The sequence below is a fragment of the Vigna unguiculata genome, chromosome 9 (assembly GCF_004118075.2).
Source record: "Vigna unguiculata cultivar IT97K-499-35 chromosome 9, ASM411807v1, whole genome shotgun sequence".
Taxonomy (NCBI): Eukaryota; Viridiplantae; Streptophyta; class Magnoliopsida; order Fabales; family Fabaceae; genus Vigna; species Vigna unguiculata.
The window spans coordinates 42,567,183-42,589,462 of NC_040287.1; the positions used below are offsets into that span (position 1 = coordinate 42,567,183).

At 31.9% G+C, this 22,280-nt stretch overlaps 3 protein-coding genes across 3 annotated transcripts; 1 reads left to right on the forward strand and 2 right to left on the reverse strand.

The window, feature by feature from the left end:
* Positions 1-3,572: 3,572 nt before the first annotated feature.
* On the reverse strand, positions 3,573-7,019 carry LOC114196128 (probable serine/threonine-protein kinase PIX13). The gene is made up of 6 exons (XM_028086660.1): positions 6,558-7,019; positions 6,078-6,337; positions 4,837-4,972; positions 4,601-4,737; positions 4,228-4,351; positions 3,573-4,146 (listed from the first exon to the last, which is right to left on the reverse strand). The coding sequence occupies exons 1-6, from the start codon at positions 6,637-6,639 to the stop codon at positions 3,728-3,730; spliced, it is 1,158 nt and encodes a 385-aa protein (XP_027942461.1). The 5' UTR covers positions 6,640-7,019; the 3' UTR covers positions 3,573-3,727.
* Positions 7,020-11,175: 4,156 nt separating this feature from the next.
* Positions 11,176-15,640, reverse strand: LOC114164087 (probable serine/threonine-protein kinase PBL21). The gene is made up of 6 exons (XM_028048596.1): positions 15,259-15,640; positions 15,000-15,187; positions 14,660-14,849; positions 12,454-12,845; positions 11,826-12,095; positions 11,176-11,623 (listed from the first exon to the last, which is right to left on the reverse strand). The coding sequence occupies exons 1-5, from the start codon at positions 15,350-15,352 to the stop codon at positions 11,835-11,837; spliced, it is 1,125 nt and encodes a 374-aa protein (XP_027904397.1). The 5' UTR covers positions 15,353-15,640; the 3' UTR covers positions 11,176-11,623; positions 11,826-11,834.
* A 2,692-nt stretch (positions 15,641-18,332) lies between these two features.
* LOC114163038 (glycosyltransferase family 92 protein At1g27200) lies at positions 18,333-20,342 on the forward strand. Its single transcript, XM_028047084.1, has one exon. The coding sequence runs from the start codon at positions 18,381-18,383 to the stop codon at positions 20,169-20,171; it is 1,791 nt and encodes a 596-aa protein (XP_027902885.1). The 5' UTR covers positions 18,333-18,380; the 3' UTR covers positions 20,172-20,342.
* The last annotated feature ends 1,938 nt before the right edge of the window (positions 20,343-22,280 follow it).

Here is a 22,280-nt window from a genome sequence, read left to right on the forward strand (position 1 = left end):
AAATTTAAATCATGTGGAAATTTTGTAAACTTAATCATTAAGACAATAACACGTTTATATGATCGAGTCGATTGAATTTTCATTTCCCGCAAATGATTGAAGACATAATTTGAATAAGTTTTATAGGTGGTGTAAACAATTCATAATTCATCTATATAAGGATATAAGGATGTTAACCGGAATTAAAAAAGTATATAAACAAATTAAAAGAAATTACTTTTAAATATATAAATAAAAAATAAATTCTATATAAAATATACTCTCTTAATCAGTTAAACTTTAATGATTTTTAGAAACAATATTATTTTCATTTAGGCTATATCATCCGTATGAAATTGAGATAGTCCTAATCACAAATGTCAATATCATTTAGAATTCTCTCTTAAGTAATATTATCTTTAATTAATCAACATTAATGATTAATCAGATAATTAACAATAACAAACTTGATCACGAAATAAATTTTAGTAAAATAGGATACATTAAAGTTGTTTATAAAATAAAAAAAATATTCAGCTTCTTTATTATAAATATGTCAATAAAATGATAAAGGAAAAAATATATTTAAACCTCCTTCAACATCAATTTTCAAACGACGTGAGACTATGATAGGAATATATATCAATATGATCATTCATTCATAGAAAAAATTATTTTTTTCCTAAAAAAATAAAAACACAATCAATCGATGGAATTCAAATAACGTCTTTGGAAGTTTTTGTTTTGGTTGAATTGGAAAGTTTGCAGTAATATGAACACGGAAAGTTCACCAACCAACTATCGAAAGAAAGGAGGATGAAGCAATGTGAATACGATTCTGTGAAAGCTGACAATGAACATTATTATGTTGAGAAATTTGAAGTTCACACACAGAGAAGAACCTTCTTATGTATAATGGAACACTGACATGGAAAACAACCCAAGCGAACCAAGAAAGTGACATTTTCAACGAACCAGTTTTCATTGGAATAACATATTTTCCAACAAAAATGGAGCAAAGTGTTATTAGTTTGGTGAATGATGTAACAGATGATGACGGTGGAAACTACACTTTCGCAAAATCACGAAAGGAAGAACAGGTGAAAAGATATTACTCGGTTAACTCAACTCGACTCACTTAATCTACGGGTTAAACGGATTCGAACCGGACAACAAACTTATAATTTGTGTGCACTTTAAAACATAAATTCCTATAACTCAACTTGACTCACTTAATCTACAGGTTAAACGGATTCGAACCGGACAACAAACTTATAATTTGTGTACACTTTAAAACATAAATTCCTAAAAAATTTTATATTTTCTGTCAATTTTATTTTATTAATTTTAGGAAATATTTATCAATTTTGTTATGGAAAAAAATTTGCTGGAAATTGTTATCCAATTATTTTGTAAAATATTTTATATAAAACACTTTTTATAATAAATTTTATAGGAAATAATTATCTATGAAAGAATTACCTGTCAATTAAAATTCTTAGAAAAAATAATAGAAAAATATATTTTCTTACAAACTATTTTAAAAGTTTACAAGAAAAATTTTATATAATATGAAATTTTTTAATACTGATACATGGAATGCTATATTTTGAACCTTTGTTTGAGCCTTCTGGTAGTTTTCTTTGGGCCTGATATTAAGATAATATTATCAGTTTTCCAGCCTTTTCTTTCTGCACCCCCATAATACCCTTACAATTTCTAAAGTGATTATTTTATCCTTCGTGATTGCGACTTATGGATTAGCTGTTTCTTAAGTTTTCTCGAACAAGGTTTTTGAAATTTATGGAACAAAATTTCCCGACAAATTTTTTACTACACTTGTAATGCAATTTGGAATGAGCTTTCATGGACAAAATTTCTAAATAGTTTTTGAAATGAATTATTTTTTAGAATAAGCTTTTTCTCTCTTCTTTTTCCGTTCAAAATAAGGTGTAGAACGGAAGTGCAATGAAGAAGAGGGGTACTGGTGGTGGATGGCGGGGTGCAATAAGAGAGTATTTTAGTGTTTTTCTTTTTTTAGTATAATGGTGCAGTTAGTAATAATGAAGGTGTAGAAAAAAAATATTGTTTTGTATTAAAAGACGGAAAAAAGTTGGAAAAGATAGAAAAGAAAAGTTGAGAAATAAATAAAAATAAATGTAGTTTCATTGAATGAAGAGCTATAGGTAAGAAAAGTTAAAAAATTTGATTTTCTATTGAAAATAAAAATGTTTATTATTATAAAAATACTATACCTATAAAAACAATCAAATAACTTATATGATTTGATTTTAAACATAGATTAAGAAGGGTGAATTTATTATTTATTAAATTAAAATAACCACAATCGTTTTATGTATTATATTGGTGTATTTTAAACAAATTTAAACAGTTTTCGTCATTTTTTAATTGACGTTGAATAAGTTGCACTACTTTTTAGTTAAGGATTTTGTACTTTCATTTCATGAAACACGACTAAGAGTAAGTCTCGATTTTCTTAAAAAAGTTCCAGCAATTCATGAAAATGTTAAACCAAATTTGGGTAATTATTTTTGAGCAATATGATAAAAACAGCTTAATTTAACAAACACGTGCCATTAGTATGTGATCAATTTTGTTTAAAATTTCATCAGACTGGATAAGTAGTGCAAACAAAAACTAAAATGTGATTTAATCATAGTTTTTTTTTTTAATTTATTTTTGAAAATTTATTCCAATTTAGTCATTTTCTGTTAGCACATCATTGACCATATTATCTATTCCACGTGTTAACTGTTTTTTCAAGCAATTCTTTTTAAAAAATTAGAAAGAAATTAAAAAAAAAATAAAAAAATCAGGTGCTAACACGTTATATACGGTTAACGTCGTCAATAATATCCTAATAAAAAAGATCAAATTAAAATAAATTTTTAAAAAGTAAGATTCAATTGAAATAACTTAATTGAAATAACTTAAAAGTTAATGACCCACCGGAAGTTTCCATGTTATTAAATCAAACAATTTTATTTTCTTCGTATTATTATACTTTAGAGTCAGTAATTTTATACCGAATTTAATCACTTCTTGTCTTTACGCTTCGGTTTTTGTCAAGTTATACCCTGTAGAGTTGCACGATTTCAAATACGAAAAAGTCAAACTGATATTACCCAACTTTATCATACACAACTCTATCATAATTAGGTTGAAGTCTATTTTATATTGGTATGACTTTTTACTATTCAATTCATATTGAAATATTAACATGATTTACTTAAAATTGTAATTTTCTTAAAACTTTTGATAATTTCGGTGTTAAATTGTTCTGAATCAGTAAATAATCCGTGTTTTGTGGGTATACAACACGAGTTTGTTAAAAATAAGCTCTGGATTTGATTATCAAAGTAATTATGAGAGTGAAACTCTATCAGTGAAAACATTTATGACCGAAAGCGGAAGCTAAGAGGTGTGTATCATCAATAAGAAATATCTGAATTTATAATAATATATGATGATTAATTACTCTTTAGATTCTATATTTTAAAAGAATACTGTTTTTAATCTTTACACTTTTAATTTGTTTTAGCGCACACAGTCTAAATTCGCAAGAACTAAAATGGATTAAAAGGAATGGTTTTTAGAATGATGTAATGAAATGTAAAATTGTAGAGATACAAGAGGTAAATTATGAATACAAGTGCTTAGAAAAGATAGGGGTAGAAAGAGTGTGTGGTGGTGTGAAGGAGAATGAGTGGGTGATTTGGGGTGTAACCTAATCGTTGTTGTTGTAGTGAAACGGTGGCGGTGAAGAACGTGGGTAATTCGGGTGATGCAGGTCTGATGTTTGACGAATTGCAGAGGCTCTGTTCCCTTTGGGTTTGTACTTTATAGTTTGTGCTTTTTCTAAGTTTGCCAAAACCTCCACCATGGAGGGTCGTTTTCTGTGGTCAGATTCTAAACATTTGAGGATAACTTGGGCTATGTGAAACGCAGCCCTTGGTGAATATTGGTCGTCCATGTTTGGGTCCATTATCTTTTGCAGTCTCTTTTTGTCATTCAGAGATGACAAACTGAACTGCACCAAATTCTGCATATCTGTGGGTAGGGTTGTGTCCAGAGCTGCTCTGCCCGTTAGCATTTCTAGCAGAACAACGCCGAATCCGTACACGTCGCTTTTAACATACAGGTGCCCTGCAATTTTTTTATATTACACTTTTCTCTCATCAACAAATCATCATTTTTTGAGATGTAATTTTTATTTGAAGAGGGTACCTGTGGCCATGTATTCAGGTGCAGCGTAACCATAGGTGCCCATGACCCGCGTGGTTACGTGGGATTTACCATTGACGGGGCCAAGCTTTGCCAGCCCAAAATCTGATAGCTTCGCATTGAAATCCTAATGAATGAACAGTCGCAACACAACAACGCGACCAGGTTAAGTCAATGATGATGGATAATAAATTTTCTCACCCCTCACCACACTTTGGTGTAGACGAGGAAAAAGAAAAAGTAATCAATGTTAATAGTAATTTGATGTGACAAAAAGAGGGAAAAGGGTGTGATTATTGATTGAATGAGAAGAGAGGGAATTAGGAGAGTGCACATACATAGATATACATATACATGTGTATACATAGATACATACCCCATCTAGCAAAATGTTTGAGGATTTGAAGTCTCTATATATGACAGATTTCTCTGATGTGTGCAAGAAAGCTAGGCCTCTGGCAGCTCCTATGGCTATCTTCAGTCTTATATCCCATGAAAGTGGTTCTGGACCTCCTGCAAGTGCAACATTGCAACAACAACATCATTGGTAATTTTCACAGACGAATATCCTTGTATTTTAATGTTTCTATGTCACAAAATGTTATTTCTTACTTCTGAACAGGTGGCTTTCAAGGCTTCCCTTTTGCATGTATTCGTACACCAGAAGGAATTGATTATCCTCCCAGCAGTAGCCAATTAGTTTAACTAGGTTTGGATGAGAGAGCTTCCCCAAAAATTGGACTTCACTCTGCATCCAAATTAATATTATCAATATATAAGGTCTTGTCAGTGTTTTTACAATACTCACAACATAATTGATAATAGATTGTTTTTTACTAAATATGAAGTACAGTGGAGATTAGTTATGAATTATAGTGCTACACTTTTAGAAATATTTGAACATTAATGCTTTCTGAAATATTAAACACTGATCAGCATGTGTGAGTAAAATAGTGCAGCCCTACAAAAGTAGACTTGACCCTATATGGCCCATAATTCTTGACATCGACACTTGAATATATACATTCAGATTGTTAGTCCAAGTTCTTACATATGGACCAATTCTTGCAATGGCAGACTACTTGGTTGGAACCAAAGTCACTAAATAGATTTAGCTAAAATCCAAACCACTTCAGGATAAGCTTTATTATTTTTTTAAGATATCTTATGTTATTAACTATGCCTGGGAATTTTCTGTTTTAGTCATACTCTCTTTTACATACAACTTTATTTAAAACACAATCTAACATTAAATACAAACACTTATTTTAACGGGAATTCAAATTTAATTAAACTCATCACGAAAGCATAACTTTTTTTGGACTCAACCCTTTTGGTATGAGATTTTGTTCACATGAAAGTTGCTCCCAAGATTGTCTCTTAATTTTTCTCTACATGGTTGTCTACGAGTTTTTTTATATACAATAACAAAAATGTAATATTCAATCTCACGCCAACTACTCAAATCTCTTCGATCATCTCTATCCATACACACAACGGTGACAAATTAACACTAATGATTGAGAGAGGCAAGTTAATCGGCAAATTTTGTCCAATACGAAGTTTTGGAACAAAGTGGAGACACGATTGAAGTCACCAAAATTAAATAATCAAGTTTGAGGTGGGTTATGTATTGGTTTTATACGCTCAACTCAGAATTCAATATAGATGCATATTCATGTAATGGCACATGAAACAAGTTAAAAAAGACATAAATTATCACTTGTCGACCCAATCATGAAAAGCAAAGACTTTATGCTTTTGGCGCGCACCCACAAACACAAAAGCACAATTGAAGGTAACCGAATCAAATCACTGTGACAAGAATCTTGAGGAATCAGAAGGGAACATACCTTCCACTCTTGCAGACCCTGAAGGCTATCGGGGTTAGATTTCTTCACCGCAACGGGGATTCCAACTCCAACTCTCGAAGGTTTGAAAGTGTTCTTATCAATCCACCCTTTGAAAACACGTCCAAAACCACCTTCACCTAGGACCGTGTCTGGTCTGAAGTTTCTTGTCGCACTTTTCAAATCATCCAACGTGTAATTTATAAGTATCCTCAAATCCTCTTCCTTTCTTCCTTCCACCGTTTCTTTCTTCTCTGGTCTCCCTGCATTTAATCACTTAATGCCTTCATTTCCAATGTGGGTTCACACAAACAATCCTATGTTTGACATACATGATACTAAGAAAACATAAAAGGGTGAAAACAGAAACTATATATACATAGCTTGCAAGGAAAAATAATGAAAGGGTTTGTTTTATGAGAGGGATACACACACAAACAAGCACAATTGTGTATATTGGATCATGATCATATGTACAAGTACCTGGGGGAGTTTTATGGATGGTGCGAATTCTGTACTGATCAGTTTTGTTACCATCATCTGTCTTTCCAAAACAGCTTCCCATGAGTGACAGAAAGTGGTGAGCAACGGAACAAGTCTATGTGATCGAAAGATGAAGTTGACAAAGTTGCGGAGTTATGATATAGTAAGGGTGAGGGTTTCCACGAAAGTGAGGAGAAGTTGAAAAGAAAGGGCTAAGGCAGAGAAATTTAATTGGGGAATTGAAAGGAAGGAGAATAGTGTGGTTCTTGACTTTTTCTTTGTGTCTCCCTAGTCTTGATTTTGTGCTTGTAAATAATAGTTTATGGTTACTGAATAATGAAATGATTCCCTAGTCCCACCCTTGACTTCGCAGTTAAGGCTTGTTTGTTTCCACGTGTATCCTGAAATCGTTGTTGCAAACTGGCAGAGAAATTCATGTCTGTGAAATGAAGGATTTTGAGACTATTTTCCAAATTAAACCTCACGGTAAACAGCATCTGCGACTGCTCCTCCAATAAGAACAGTTTGCAGTTCAAGTGGGCAACGCCATCAAAGTCAGCCTTGGCGTTAACATTTCACACGACGATGTCTAATGCAGCGACGCTCAAAAGAAACTCCGTTGAGACAAACTCTACAAACAATTCATAATTTCTATAGCTATTTTTTCTGCTTCCTCCTCTTCATCCAACATGGACATTTTCACAAACACCTGAAGTTCTACAATATTTAACCTACATGACCTACACATACATGCACAACTAGGTAGAAAACATTCTTGTTTTTTGAAACACACCTTAACACATCTTTCAAGTTTGACTTGTTCATCTAAACATTTATTAAGGAAAATAAAAGAGAAATACCAGGTATGTTGAAGACTTGGTATTGTTGTCCCTGTGCAAATTTTGATTTTGAAATTGCGTTGTTATATAATATAGTAACCAACTATAGTAATGGCTCGTTGAATCTCTCAACAGCGAGAAGGATTAGATCCTTGACCTCTTAAACTATGTAGTCAAGACTTGACTTGGCTATTTTTTTTTACACACACACGTAATAATGTACCAAAAAAAAATGCTGAAATAAGTATGAGTTTAATTAATATACAAAATAGTTTTTTTTCCTATAAAGTAGTCCATGTATATTATAGTATGAAAATAGTTCAGAACATATATTAATTTTATTGAGGTTTGGCCTCTTTGAAAAAGAAACGTAAGAACTTTCCACTAAAAACAAAACGGTCTTCTCGTTTTCACATTGCGATGCAAATTTTTTTAAAAATATGTGTAATATTTTAACTTCTATGAAATGCTTTTATTTGTAGGACACTAGTATTTTGACATCATTTTTTTTTACTATCATTTGACATCATTCCTCATAACTATTTATTTTTTCTTTCTTTTTGAAATATAAAAAATTAACTTTTATTAAGACTATTTTATTCTTACACAAATTTTTAAATGATCGTCAAATAGTGATAAACAATTTTTTCTTTATTTGTAATATGTTCTTTATATTTCATATCGACTCGTGAGTAATGTGTGTGGTAAACGTGTATGGTTGTGGGGCGCACAAAAGAAAGTGAGAAAATTTTCAATTTCATACATGGGAGGAGAATTATAATCTGAAAGTCGTGTGATTGCGTCATGGTTGCATTAAGATGAAGAAACAATGTGAGCAATGCATGCATTGGGCAGTTTTGTTTTGATGCTAAGAATAGGTCGAAGGAGGAAAATTGATGTAAGAAAGAAAGCATGTGCAATGAATGTTGGATGTTGGGGACATTGCACAAAATCATTCACTTTGGAGACTAAAGTGAAAAGGGGTTGGGCCAAGTTTGAACTCCATTTTCTGCAAATTCATTGTAAATGCATGCACGGGTGGGAAAAACAATCTAGAAAAAAATTTACATACACATCTCTTCTTTTTTTTTTTACCCTTTTTGATACCTAATAAAAAATTAACACTTGAACCTTTTTTTTAATCTATTTTTAATTATTTTATATTTTAAAATGAAAGTGTTATTTTATTGGTGTAGGGAGGGTGGTGAAGGAGAAATGGATGTTTGTGTATCGTTATCCAAAAATTAATAGGATTTGTTGAATCAATTCTCCAATGCAAAATCGATAATTAGTTATTTCTCGCTTAACATGAATTTATTATCCTTTAATTTATTTTGAAAATCAAATACATAATACATAATGATTCTACATGTTAAATAGTAAGTGATAATATAAGTTTTTTATATTATTATTTGATTATAAATTCATATATTCATTCATCTTGGTAGTTTTTATAAAAAAAAAAATTGGTAGTTTTTATAAAAAAACATTTATTTTTATTTGTATTGCCTAATTGCTTAGTGTATTATTCATATTACTAAGATGATGTTATCCTTGAGTACCATTGTTTTATCATTTTATATGGATTGTAAAATATGTTAAAATTTGTGAGAAAATTTAACTTTTTACATGTTTGGATTAGGTTGGATTGAAACAATTTTAAATTTTTAAATATTTAATTCATGAATTAAACGAATTCAAGAATGACTTAAGGTAAATTGACTCTCGATTTATTAACAATACTTTTTAATTATTATTTTTTGTTTTTTATAAATTACTTATTATAATTATTTATTAATTTATTTATGTATTATAATTTTATTTTTAATTAATGTGAATGAGATATGGAAGTATTTTTATTTTACTAAACAGAAAAAGTATAATCAATTAATTTTAATCGTATTATAGTAATATAAAATAAATTCAAAGAACATATCCACCAACTCAAATTAGGTAAAACAGGGTTATAGAATGTTTAAGTGATTAAAAAGTAAGTTAAATTAAATTCATTTATTTTTAACTCAATATGTGATGTGTCCTCAGTTACCTCATTTTAACACCATTAATTTTACGATCTAATATATTCATTTAAAATGCATCGATAAATGTAATAATTAGAATATGAAAATAAAATAAATAAATATATATATATATATATATATATATATATATATATATTAAAATTGAGTAGTTTCAACGTATGAAAAATAATTAAAAGAAAAAAAAGTAAAACAATAATGAATCAAATGTATAATTTACTCAAACAAAAACTATCATTAGTTTTATATTTTATCCAACTCTTATCGGATGTATCTCACATGTGGGAAACGTAACAAAAGAGAAAAAAAGAAGTAAATCCTGAAAGTGAAAGGCTTATATAGTCTTAATTTGTTTTGACTATGTCACCATCACTATACTACAGTAGCATATTACATATATATATTTGATAGATGGAAAATGATTCAGCTTAATTAAGATTAAAAAAACTGAGACTTTATCTTATATTCAATTAATTTAATAGTGTATACTTTTATTATTGGCATGGGAAGATAATGTGTCAAACCATATTCGTAGACCAGGTCTCAAATGTTCCCTCTTTCTAGTTCTTAGACATAAGTTCCATAAAATTATTTTAGATCTAGAAATACACTTTTTTAATATACGTACATATATAATTTGTATTTTTATAATTGTTTAGAATAAATCAATTGAATTGAATTTAGAATGATATGCATGTAGGCGTGATGATTGAATGTGTGTGTGTGTGAACGCTTGGAATCGCCCACGTGACATCTCTTGCTGCATTCCTTGGACGTAATACATATACGTACCATACAACACAATTTTTCTTCATTTTGCCTTTGAAATATAACCCACAATAAAGTCAAATAATGTTGATGCTAAAACCAAAATATCTTTAAAGTATGAACACCAAGCCGCAGCAGAAGAAGAAAAAAAAGTATACCTTTATTGTAAGTCGCATTCATTTTACCTTTAGAGAAAAAATTTAAAATTTATATTATTTTAAACCTATTTCAATAGATATGTTTAAATCTACATCTATATTTCTAAATTTTAAATTCGATCCATTTAATATCCTGAATTGTTTTAAAATTTTGAAAATACAAAATCAAGAAGACTTTAGTGATTAAAGGAGGACTCGAGGCAAATCAGTCAAGCTCATTAGTGGGTCAAGAGTATATATATATATATATATATATATATATATATATATATATATATATATATATATATAAAATTTGAAGTATATACCTTCTAAAAGAATTAAAATTATTTATATAAATATGCATTAAATAAATAAAATAGTTAACATAAAAAACCAAAACTTCGACAATTAATTAATAATGATAAAAAACGTAACATCGAAAACTTAATAGAAAACATTCGTAAATTGCCAAACAATAAAAAAAGACAAATCTCAAAATATCTCAATATATGATAGAAAAGAAGTATCTTTTTTCTCCAAAATTAATGTTACTTTTAAATCAAACTAACTAATCAATTAATCAACACAGAAATTAAACAATGGCAAAATATTAATGATTGAAGATGAAAACATAACATTAAAACGTCAATAACAAATCCTTACCACTACTAGACAAAGAAAACACACTTAAAATATAGAAGAAAGAAAGCCTAAAGTAAAAAAACAATGTAATATACATCAAACAAATTAATAGATTAGCAAACATAAAAATGAAACATCTTAACATATCTGTATATCTTAATTTAATCATTGAATGCTTACTCAATTATAATATCTTAATTATAAAAGCTGCACTTTTAGAAATAAAACTGGAGAAGGAAACTCGCTGTTCTTTCACAGAGCAATTCTTTCACAACAGACAGAATGAAGGATCATAGTCGAAGAATACTCTAAAGACCAATACAAGACTATAGAGGGGGAAAAAAAGACCAACATATGTACACAAAGTGCATCCATCCTCTCGCTAATCTATCCTTAAAACAAGACCAAAGAATAAAGAAGAACGCATTTGGAAGCATTAATATCCCCTTTCTCAACTAAAATATATAATAAATAAATAAATAAATACCCTTCCTCCAGCCAATATACCTCCACCTCCAGCCAATCTCGCTAAGACCAAACACCGAAAGCAACAAGTAAAAACACTCTCCACCTCCACCGTTTCTCATTTGGTTGAAAAGACAAGATGCATGTCAGAGGTGACTCGAGGAAGTTTAAGCCTAAACAACAACAAAATCATACGCATTGTAATTAAATGGATCCACATGTTTACTACTGCTATTATCACGAAGTGTATCTTCACTACTGCTAATGTCAATAAGTTCATTGAAGTAATAATAACACGACATTAAAATAGCCAAGTTGGTAGTTTATGCTGACCAAACCGTTAAGAAAATCTGTACGCGGGCTAGAATCAGATACCTGTGAATATTAATTTCTGTCGATTTCAGATGATGGTTGTTGTGGTGAGCTGCGCCCACCATATCTATGCACTTCAGTAATACTCTGAGAAGCTAGGTATTCCAGTGCAACAACAATATCACCAATAAGTGGACGGAATTTTGGTTGCTCCTGGAGACACATAGCAGTTATAGCAATTGCCTGATGCAAACAGCGCAAGGGGAAGTTGCCTTGTAAAAGAGGGTCAACCATATGCACAAACTTTCTCCGGTCACTAAAATATGGACGAGACTGGACAAAAGAATACCAAGTATAAGAAGTAATCCTATATGTGAAGAAGGTTCATTTCAACAAAGTCATCCACAAAAAAAAAAAAAAAACATTTGACATGTCAGTTAATCCCAATGATTTATTAGAGTTAATGGAGAAACATCTTATGATCACATGTTATAGCTTTCACAATGAGACATGATCTACTTACTAGTTTTTGCACACTTTTCCATATAAAATGATGTGAGGATTCTCAGTACGTAGAGAAAATATTAAAATCTTAAAAGGAACCACTTACATGCAAAGCTAAGACAAACTAACACACTTAACTTAAAGGGGAATCTCTTTTTAAAGAAACTGTACCAAATTAAACACTTACCCACGAAACCAAGTTCTGCTCTCCTGGCTTTCTAGTGGCATCTATTGCTCTACGTCCAGTGATCAACTCCAACAAAACCACACCAAAGCTGTAGATATCAGATTTAAGAGTTAATTTGCCACTCATGGCATACTCAGGCGCACAGTAGCCATATGTTCCCATCACTCTGGTTGAAACATGGGTATTGTCTCCAACAGGTCCAAGTTTAGCAAGCCCAAAATCTGATAGTTTTGGGTTGAATTCATTATCTAACAAGATGTTAGCAGATTTCAAGTCTCTGTAAATAACAGGTGGATCTGCTTTACAATGGAGATACTCGAGGCCACGAGCAGCTCCAACAGCAATCTTCATTCGAGAACTCCAACTTAGGGGTTCTTTGTCTTGGGTCGGATCTGAAAGGAGGGGGATAAAGTTATGACCTGAATAGTAATAGTATATTTAATCATCACAAGTAGGAGGTAAACATCACATAAAGGAGAAACTAATTCAGGGATATATTTCAAGAGGACTTCATAACAATGCAACCTAATCAAAACTAAACTGGTCTTCTCATAACTCACATTTAAGCCAAGATATCTATTATCTTAAATTTACCACATCTTGGCCAACACAAAAATAACCGTGATCTCTTTTAGGACACAGAATAATTCAAGCACAAAACTACCTCTGCTGAAAAAATTGCAGATTGCAGAAAACCAATAATCTGCTACAGGGCAAATAGCAGTTGAAATATAAAAAGTAAGTTTGTGCAAACAAAAATTAAATGCATAGCATTGTCATAATATTAACTAAAGTTCAAAATTTTAAGTAGCCAACCCTGCATAGCAGCACATAACGGCCAACTCCAAAAAATTCTAAAGCAGGATACCAGGATGTAAGATGATCACTATTGCAAAGTCTAAAAAATAATGTGTATAATTTTATCATACACATAAATACTAAAAATAGACAATATTGAAGACATGGTCATAATCAATAAATCCATTATCATTGTCAGCAACATTCAAATCCAATACGAATCAAAGACTTGCTTTTGCCTATTTGTTCAAATGGGAGAAGAGTCAACCTAATAAAGCAAAAAGGGGTGCCGTAAAGACCCAAAAAAAAAATATTAAAACCCCAAAAACGGGGTAAAGTTTGGTTTCCAGTGCTGCTTCAAAATCACAGACACTAAAGCACACGACCTCTGTCATTTGCAGTGAAATAGTAGCTGCATTGCACTTCTTCAAACCTGAAACGTTACACCCTTTTGCATCAATTAGAAGTCAAATTCGATAGTGCTATTTCCTATTTGCTGCAGTAGCAGTGTGTTTGCCAACATAGGATCAATTGATTGGTGACTCCAGAGATGACAAGAGGATATAGGACACTTGCCACAACCACAACACCCGTAGTGGACGGAGTTGTTATCAAAGTTATGAAGAATTCCACAATGCCATATAGCAGCTATTTAATGACACTCTCCAGAAGCTGCTTGTAGCCCCTACACTAAAATAGTTAAATCCCAGAACAAGAAAACAACTAACACCCTTCTTTGGAGGGAGCAAAAACCTTTTCTTCACAAGGCCTAAGATCATTCATATATTTGCATAAATACAAGTGAGTCAGGGACTCTGTCGTGATATAGTCAATGACTAGAAAGCAAAGAATGCAATTTTTCCTCCATAGTGGACCAATTTAATTGGTACGACTCTCCTTAAACCAGCTCCAGTCTGTTTCATAGTCAATTTATATTGAGTAACGGAGAATCTTTTGGAGAAGAAGGAAGAGGACAAAAGCCAGAAATACTACGCATGGAGTTAATAGCAATAAAATATCAACATAAAACAAATGATACACACATAAGGTTAAAAATCATCTCATAATGCTAATGAAAAACCCTTATCTCAGTAAGAACAAGATGTGCATTTGCATAGTTGCATAGACTGTTGACTAACAAATACAGGGGAAGACCAGAAACTGAAGAAGTTATCCGGGAAATTTAACAGCAGGTTTGGTCTTAAAAAGCCGTGGAAACAGCTTTGTTATGCTTCAGAAAGACATGAGTGCAAAGGTGGAAACCGCGCATCCAAACACACATTAAGTTTGTATCACTTCACGCAGTCAAAGTTGTAATGTAGGTTACATACATGATACAAGAAAGCAACTTCAAAATGGTGAAAGTACACTAATCGTAGTTACCAAAAATAAGCAATAATAAGTTTACCAAAAAGATGATCTTCCAGTGAACCCATGGGCATGTACTCATAAACCAAAAGCCTCTGATCTCCATCCGTGCAGTAGCCGATTAACTTCACAAGATTAGAATGGTGCAGCAGGCTCAACATAAGTACCTCCGTCACAAATTCCTGAAAACCTTGTCGACCATCATGACTCAATTGTTTCACGGCAACAAGCTGCGCAAAAAAAAAAATTAATTAAAAAAAAAACATTATCACGAAACAACAACCGAAATATCCAAATGCCCAAAACCAACAATCAGAAACTAACATTCAAAAAAAAAAAAAACTGAAGAAAATAACAAAAATAGCAAAAATAAAACTTGCCTCGCCCGTTGAAAGTCGACCCTTGTAAACCCTTCCAAAACCACCTTCCCCAATTAAGTTCACTTCCTTGAAACCCCTCGTCGCCGCAGCTAGTTCGCGAAAACCAAAACTAGCCGCTGCAGTACTTCCTTTACCACTACTCACACTCTTCCCCTTTGCCTCTGAGGATTCTCTCTTCCTTTCACCCTCTGCAATTGAAATTAAACAAACAATTTAACAAATTAAACTAAAAAAAAAAAAAAAGAGTGTGGTAACGAACCTGAGGATGCAGCTGTAGCAGATCGAGTGCCATTGTCAATTTCAACCCTCCTCACATCTTTCCGGCGAGAAACAAAGCACGAAAAACAACTCATAGCTACAGAGAACTGAATTTCGTTTAAACTAAATAAATAATAATACCAATTAAGAAGAAACAAGATCCGAAAGAGTGAATCAGACAGAGGTTGTTCTGCATTTCTGATTCCTCTCTCTAGGGATCACTGAGGCCAGTCCCCAAAATAATAATAATAATAATAATAATAGAAAGTATAGTAATATTAAATATTAAATCTATTAAATAAGAAGAAGAATAACAGCAAGATGCGCGAAATGCCGTTTCCGGAAGATAAAATTTAAGACGCGTAGGAAACAATCTGAATATGGTTTTATTTTGTCTGTTAGTTCAGGCTTCTTCTGGAACTAGATGGAACGAACACTGTATCTACATTAGTGGATAGCTTTTTATTTTTTATTTTTATTTTTATTAATTTCCAAGTTGGATTTGGATTTGTATTAGTATCAAGGTAAATTAAAATATAATAAGAGTTTGGCGTTGTTGTTCATTAGTCTTGGCCTTTTCTACGTTTGTTTTGGATTTTGAATTATTCGAGTTCCACTTTGGGTTGCATTTATGTCTCTGCGTGATTGCAGCGGGTCGCTCTCAACCCTTCTCTTTCAATCTAGTGCGCATTTATAAACGTTACGGTCCCAGTCATCATCGTTTCCTTTGTGTGTTTACATTTTTACCCTTACTGTTCCGTTGGTTTTGCAGTCTTATGCGTTCACCAATCACTATCTAACCGTTGCCGAAAGTTCTTCACTCTGTTTAACTTTTAACGCCACATCTACTACTAGTCCGTTGCTCCATAAAAAAAAAACATTTCAAATAACCCCGTTCACTTTCCACCGTTTTCAAAATGTTAGGATATTAAACAGGTGGTTGAATTAGTTGAGATTTTAAAACAAGATATTTTATCTAAATTTTTGTATAATGTAAATTTCAGATTGAAATGTACATGAAAATGTAACTTAAATAAATCTATTTTTTCTTTTAGTTTAGAAATATAATTTAGAATAATAATATGTAATGATAATAATAATAACTTTGTGACGAGAATAATAGTAATAACAATAATAATTATTATTGCTAGCTACCAATATTGTGAACATAGCTGGAGGGTTGAATTGTTATGTGCATTATATTTTCTTTCAAAAAGTTTGACATTTTAAGTACTGACAAAAATATTGAAAATAGAAAATAATACAATTAAATTGAATGAAAACTTTGAATGAACTCTAGAATGGCACAGCTATTTTGTTGAACAGATGAATTAAATTATATTATGATTAGAGTTAACGGAACAAAATTAAACTGTTTTCAAATATTTTATAACAGTTTAAATTGAAACTTGTTTAAACTATCATTAATAAACACGTTGTTTGAAAATATATTATTAATTTTTTAAAATCATAATTCGAGTAGTTTTAAATAAGTAATCAATTTTTTAAAAATTAAATTCAAATAATAATTTGGTTTAACTTTTCTCCAAATAATTTACTTTATGAAATTAATTTCAGTTCATTGCTATTTTTTTTCATTTAAACAGTCAAACATTTATTCTAAGGTGATGAACTAAAATAAATCCATAAAAGAAAACGTATACATTTAATAACTGAGTTTTTTATTTAATAAGATTATGTCCAAAATAAGTATACATTTAAAAGAGATCATTTTTATATTACATGAAACAAATTTGTTACAAAGTGAAATATATATATATATATATATATATATATATATATATATATATATATATATAGAAAACACATGAAAAGAAAGAAATCAAGATTTTTACATTAGCCATAATTGAGAATTTTTTTTCCTTTCTACAAAAGATAATTTCTATAGTATCATCATTACATTTTAAAAAAGTCGAGATCTCATCTTTCAATAATCTTATACTTTTGAAAAAAAAATATTATATATAATTAAAACTAAATACAGACAAACATAAAGATCAAACAAAAATGCATATTAACGCGAGAATCAATATTCAAATATGTTAAACATATAATACGGATAGTAAAAATCTCACACCAAACATTATTTTAATAATCTATTATCTACAATTCAAGCTAAAAACATTTAATATTATGGAATATATCTTCGAAACATAATATGTTTTTAATGTAAAATAAATTCTCTATTTGTATGACTTACTATTTAAAATTCACGGTCTTAACTTTAGTGTTCTCTATTTTATGACTTCTCTAATATATCAATTTTATAAGAGTCAAGTCTTGAACTTATGACTTGGATATATTTCCTGCAATGGATCCTTAATTATATATAGTTCATGTTTAATTAAATTAAATTAAATTAATAAGCTACAAAAATAATTAGATGATAATTAATTTGTTGATATTAGGTGTGCATTATGTTAAGGCATTTCCTTCACAGAAGTGATTTGATGATATTTTAATGTATTTTTAAGATCAATGATGGTCAACATCTTTCAATATTTGAAAAAGGTCAAAATGAGAGAGAAGAGTATTGTCGCGCATTCTGTGCGCAAGAAGTTCGCAACGTCGTGAAGAACAAGGTTTGAGTTTACTATTACCCTTGTGGTTGGCCATTTTGACCTCCACATGCCATGCCTACAACTGCATCGTCCCCAACAACACAACACAGAAACCTTTTCCACCCTAACATCTCTGTCTTTTTCTTTCTCTCTGTCTTTCTTCTACCTTTTTTCTCCATGCACACCCTCTACCACTTTCCCATCATCTTCTTACACTGCTCCTTCTTTCTTTCATCCCCTCGACTACTTTTGAGTTTCAGACGCACATGTATATATAGTTTCTCTATATATATATATACAAAAAGGGACCTCAACTATTTATAACAAACACTCGAAGCTTTTCACCTCATAGAATAACATGATTCTTAATAAAGAAAATGAAAAAACTTTCTCTTTTCCAATACCGTTCTCCAACCTCAAATTATTCTTCCTTTTTCCACCGCAACATTTGCGACCCTCCCATTTCGACCACAATATTAACAACCCTAGTTTCCCCAACAATTTGTCGTCGTCGTCGTTGTTATCTTTCTTTGGGGAAACCATGCGACGGAGACCCCGCACCACCTTCATTGTCTCCATACTCTCCATTATCACCTTCGCTTCCTTCTCACTTTACCTCTCTCGCAATGCCATTTCCACTTGGCAACCTTACTCCGACATCCCAAAAACAAAAGCCATCAACGCATTCCTTCTTCACACCACCACCACCACAACCACTACCACCACCAACAACAACAAGAATGTCGTCGAGAGTAACAGTAACAACAATAACGAACTCACCCGCCAAACACGTCGTGTTTCCTCCGTCAAGGACTCCTTATCCACCGTCTCCGTTCTCATCCCCGATTGGGAGATTCTCGTCATCGTCGTCATAAACACGCCTTTCTCCCCCTCCAATCAATACTATTGCCTCTTCCCCAACAAGGCAAGGTCTTTGGCCAGATTCTCCGGCGTCTTACCGTTCACCAACCGCTCCACCTTCAAGTGCGACCTGCCGGAATCCGTCCGGCGGCACCGCTTGTTCTCCCAGCCCACCCTTGTGACGGGTACATCGGAGACGGAGTTGCCGAAACCCATGCCTCAACTCATCAAGTGGAACTTTCTCGTGTTCGAGTCTTTCTCCACGGAAAATGATATTGTGGTGTTCGCCAAAGGGGTCAACCATCGCAACGGATACGACAGGTCTCCGGAGGAACTCCGCTGCGTGTTTGACTTTGGAAACGGAGTTCACAGCGCCGTCACGAGCTCCGTCCAGGAAGTGTTTCGTTGCCCCCACCCAGACTTTGAGCCGGTGTTAGATTCTTACTATGGGTTACCCAACAGAATCGGAATCTCCCTTGAGATCGTTGCGGAAAACATCGTTGTCCCTTCGGTAGCTTATTACAGTCCTAGGTCTAACCCCAAGCGAAACGCCGTCGCCGCTGTACAAGGACACCCGGTGGAGGCACAACCCAAATATGAGCTATGTGCATGCACCATGGTCTATAACGTGGCGAAATTTTTACGAGAATGGGTTATGTATCATTCGAAAGTTGGTGTGGATAATTTCCTCTTATACGACAACGGAAGCGACGATGATTTGTATAGTTTGATCAGGGAGCTCCGACAAGAAGGGTACAACATCAGCACTGTGTTTTGGATCTGGCCGAAGACTCAAGAAGCCGGGTTTTCCCACAGTGTTGTGTACTCCAAATCAAAGGGACTGTGTAAATGGATCATGTACGTGGATGTTGACGAGTTCGTGTTTTCTCCCTCTTGGGTACATGAAAGCAACCCTTCGTTAAAATCGTTGCTGCCACAGAACCAGACATTAGAAGAAGGAAGAAAGAACAAGGTGGGACAAGTGTCGATGAAGTGTTTGGAATTTGGACCTTCTGGTCGAGGAAGACACCCGGAGGAAGGTGTGACGCAGGGGTACACGTGTCGTATGAGGACGGAGCAGAGGCACAAATCGATGGTGTTGGTGGATGCGGTGGACCCCAGTTTGCGGAACGTGATACACCATTTTGAGGTGAACGAAAAGGAAGGGTTCGTGTCGAAGCCGGTTAGCTTGGAACAGGGTTTGGTGAATCACTACAAGTACCAAGCTTGGGATGAGTTCAAGAACAAGTTCCGAAGGAGGGTTTCTGCTTATGTCGTCGATTGGAAACAAGAGTTGAACCCAACCTCGAAGGATAGAACTCCTGGGTTGGGATTCAAACCCATTGAACCCAATGATTGGACACACAGATTCTGCGAGGTTAGGGACCTGAGGTTGAAATTCTTGACCCGAAAATGGTTTCGGTTGCTCACGCCCAACGGCTACACAATGGCATGGCAAAACTTACGATGATTCCTGTTTCGACACAGACACACACACCATAGCTTTTATGGTACAGTGATAAATTTATTTATTCAGAAACATCATCACCTCCTTTTGTTTCTACACATGTCACATTCATCACTCACTCCATGTAGAAAAAAAAAAACTAGAAGGTTTGAGGTATTTCGTGTGGCATTGTCGTTCCATTTTTGTTTTTCTATTCCTCGTTTTTTTTTTACACGAGGAATGGAATTTTTGGAGGAACCGTCATTGTTCCATTTTTGCGTTGATGTCATTTTCTTTCACTTTCTTCAATTTTGACATGCTTTCTCTCCCTCTCGTTTTCGTCTGTGGGTTAATTTTGTTTCCTTTTCTTTCTTATTTTTTGATGTGAAACACAAATCAAACGTATAAATCAGAAATTCACAAATCTACAAAATCAAAATATTAGTATAGCTAGCATACTCCAATTTACCTTAGTTGTTGAGGTTTTAAACCAAACTTATCAAACATATGTTTTTTTTTTCTTTTTAATTGTCTGTTATATGTTTTAGATAACAAATGGTTTCAATTTAAATTGGAAACACTCTCAGTAAAATAAAAATTCTGATAAAAAAAATATAATTTTGACAGCAAAATTTGACAGGATGTACTCTGTGTTTGATTTTATGTTAAGTTACATTGAATGACAACAACATGAGAACAAAGTGTATCTTCAATGTGTCTCAAAATGTTTACATAATCTTTTCTTTTATTATTTGTTGGAATTTTTTTCCCTTATCACAAATAATCCATTCTTGTCGAGGGTACTTAGTAATGTTCTTTGTGAAAATATTATATTAATATATTTTTTTTCTTTTCAATTAAATTAATAGACAATTATTTATCTTCAACATCTCTAGAAAATGAATATCATAAATTTAAACTTATTTTCCAAACCTAAGATGATGAAAAAAAATGCCAATATATCTTATTTAAAGAGTTAGTACAGAAGGACATGACCCAAATAGTTACTTATTAAAAGATTGGAAATAGTACTGACTTTACACTCTCTTTTTTTATTTCCTTTGTGTTGTGTCTTTTAATTTTGATTTTTTTTAAAATTCAGGAAATCTTTTAAATACTTACCATATATAAATTCATTAAAATGCATATTCTAAATACTTAATTAAGTATAAAAATATTGACAATAAGTTATAGTATTCTTACGATAACCTTTTACAAATTTTAAAATTTGCTTGACTTTTTTAGGCAGCATTACTATTCCTAAAATCCCAGTTCAATATAACTCCTAAACTCTTTATTTTATATCATCTTTTAACACATTAAATTCTAGAAATGAATCATGGAGAAAAATAAAATATGAACATCAACAAAGTAAACTTAAATTACATAACAACAGATAAATTGAATCTAAATTTTAACTTTTGTAGGTTTAAATAATAAATAAAATATTGACATAATTTTGTTTCATAACTTGAGCTTAAGTTTCAAGCTTTCAACTAAAACTCATCACACATGTCTAACATCATTGTTCAATTTTTTACCCAGAGAAATATCCATATTTAGTATTTATCTCTACACAAATAAGAATATTTTAGAAAAAGATGCGTGCAAAACAAAAATAAACTCCACTCATTACTTCCCTGTGTATTACTGCAGAGAAATACACAGCATTTGATCTCAACATAAAAATTCTTAAAATATGTTAAGCAATAAATTTCAACAACATGAAGACAATAGAATATTTTTACAAGAATGTGTCTGCTTTTATCCATATTACATGCATTTTTTTATAGAGACTGCAAATAAAGGCATAATTAAATGAACAATTTCAATGTGTGATAATCATACATAGTGAATTGGTATTATAGAATATATAATATCAAGAACATAACAAAAATTTTATTTATTATATTTATTATTTGATATCAACCGTTATAATCATCATTAATATTTAGTTATATATATATATATATATATATATATATATATATATATATATATATATATATATATAACAAAATATCTTAAAAATTTACCCCTACAAACAAATTCATAATGTTGAATTACACGTCAAGTCTATTTCTTATTAAATGCAAATTTATTGAGTGATATTAGGAATGTGGAAATATTGTT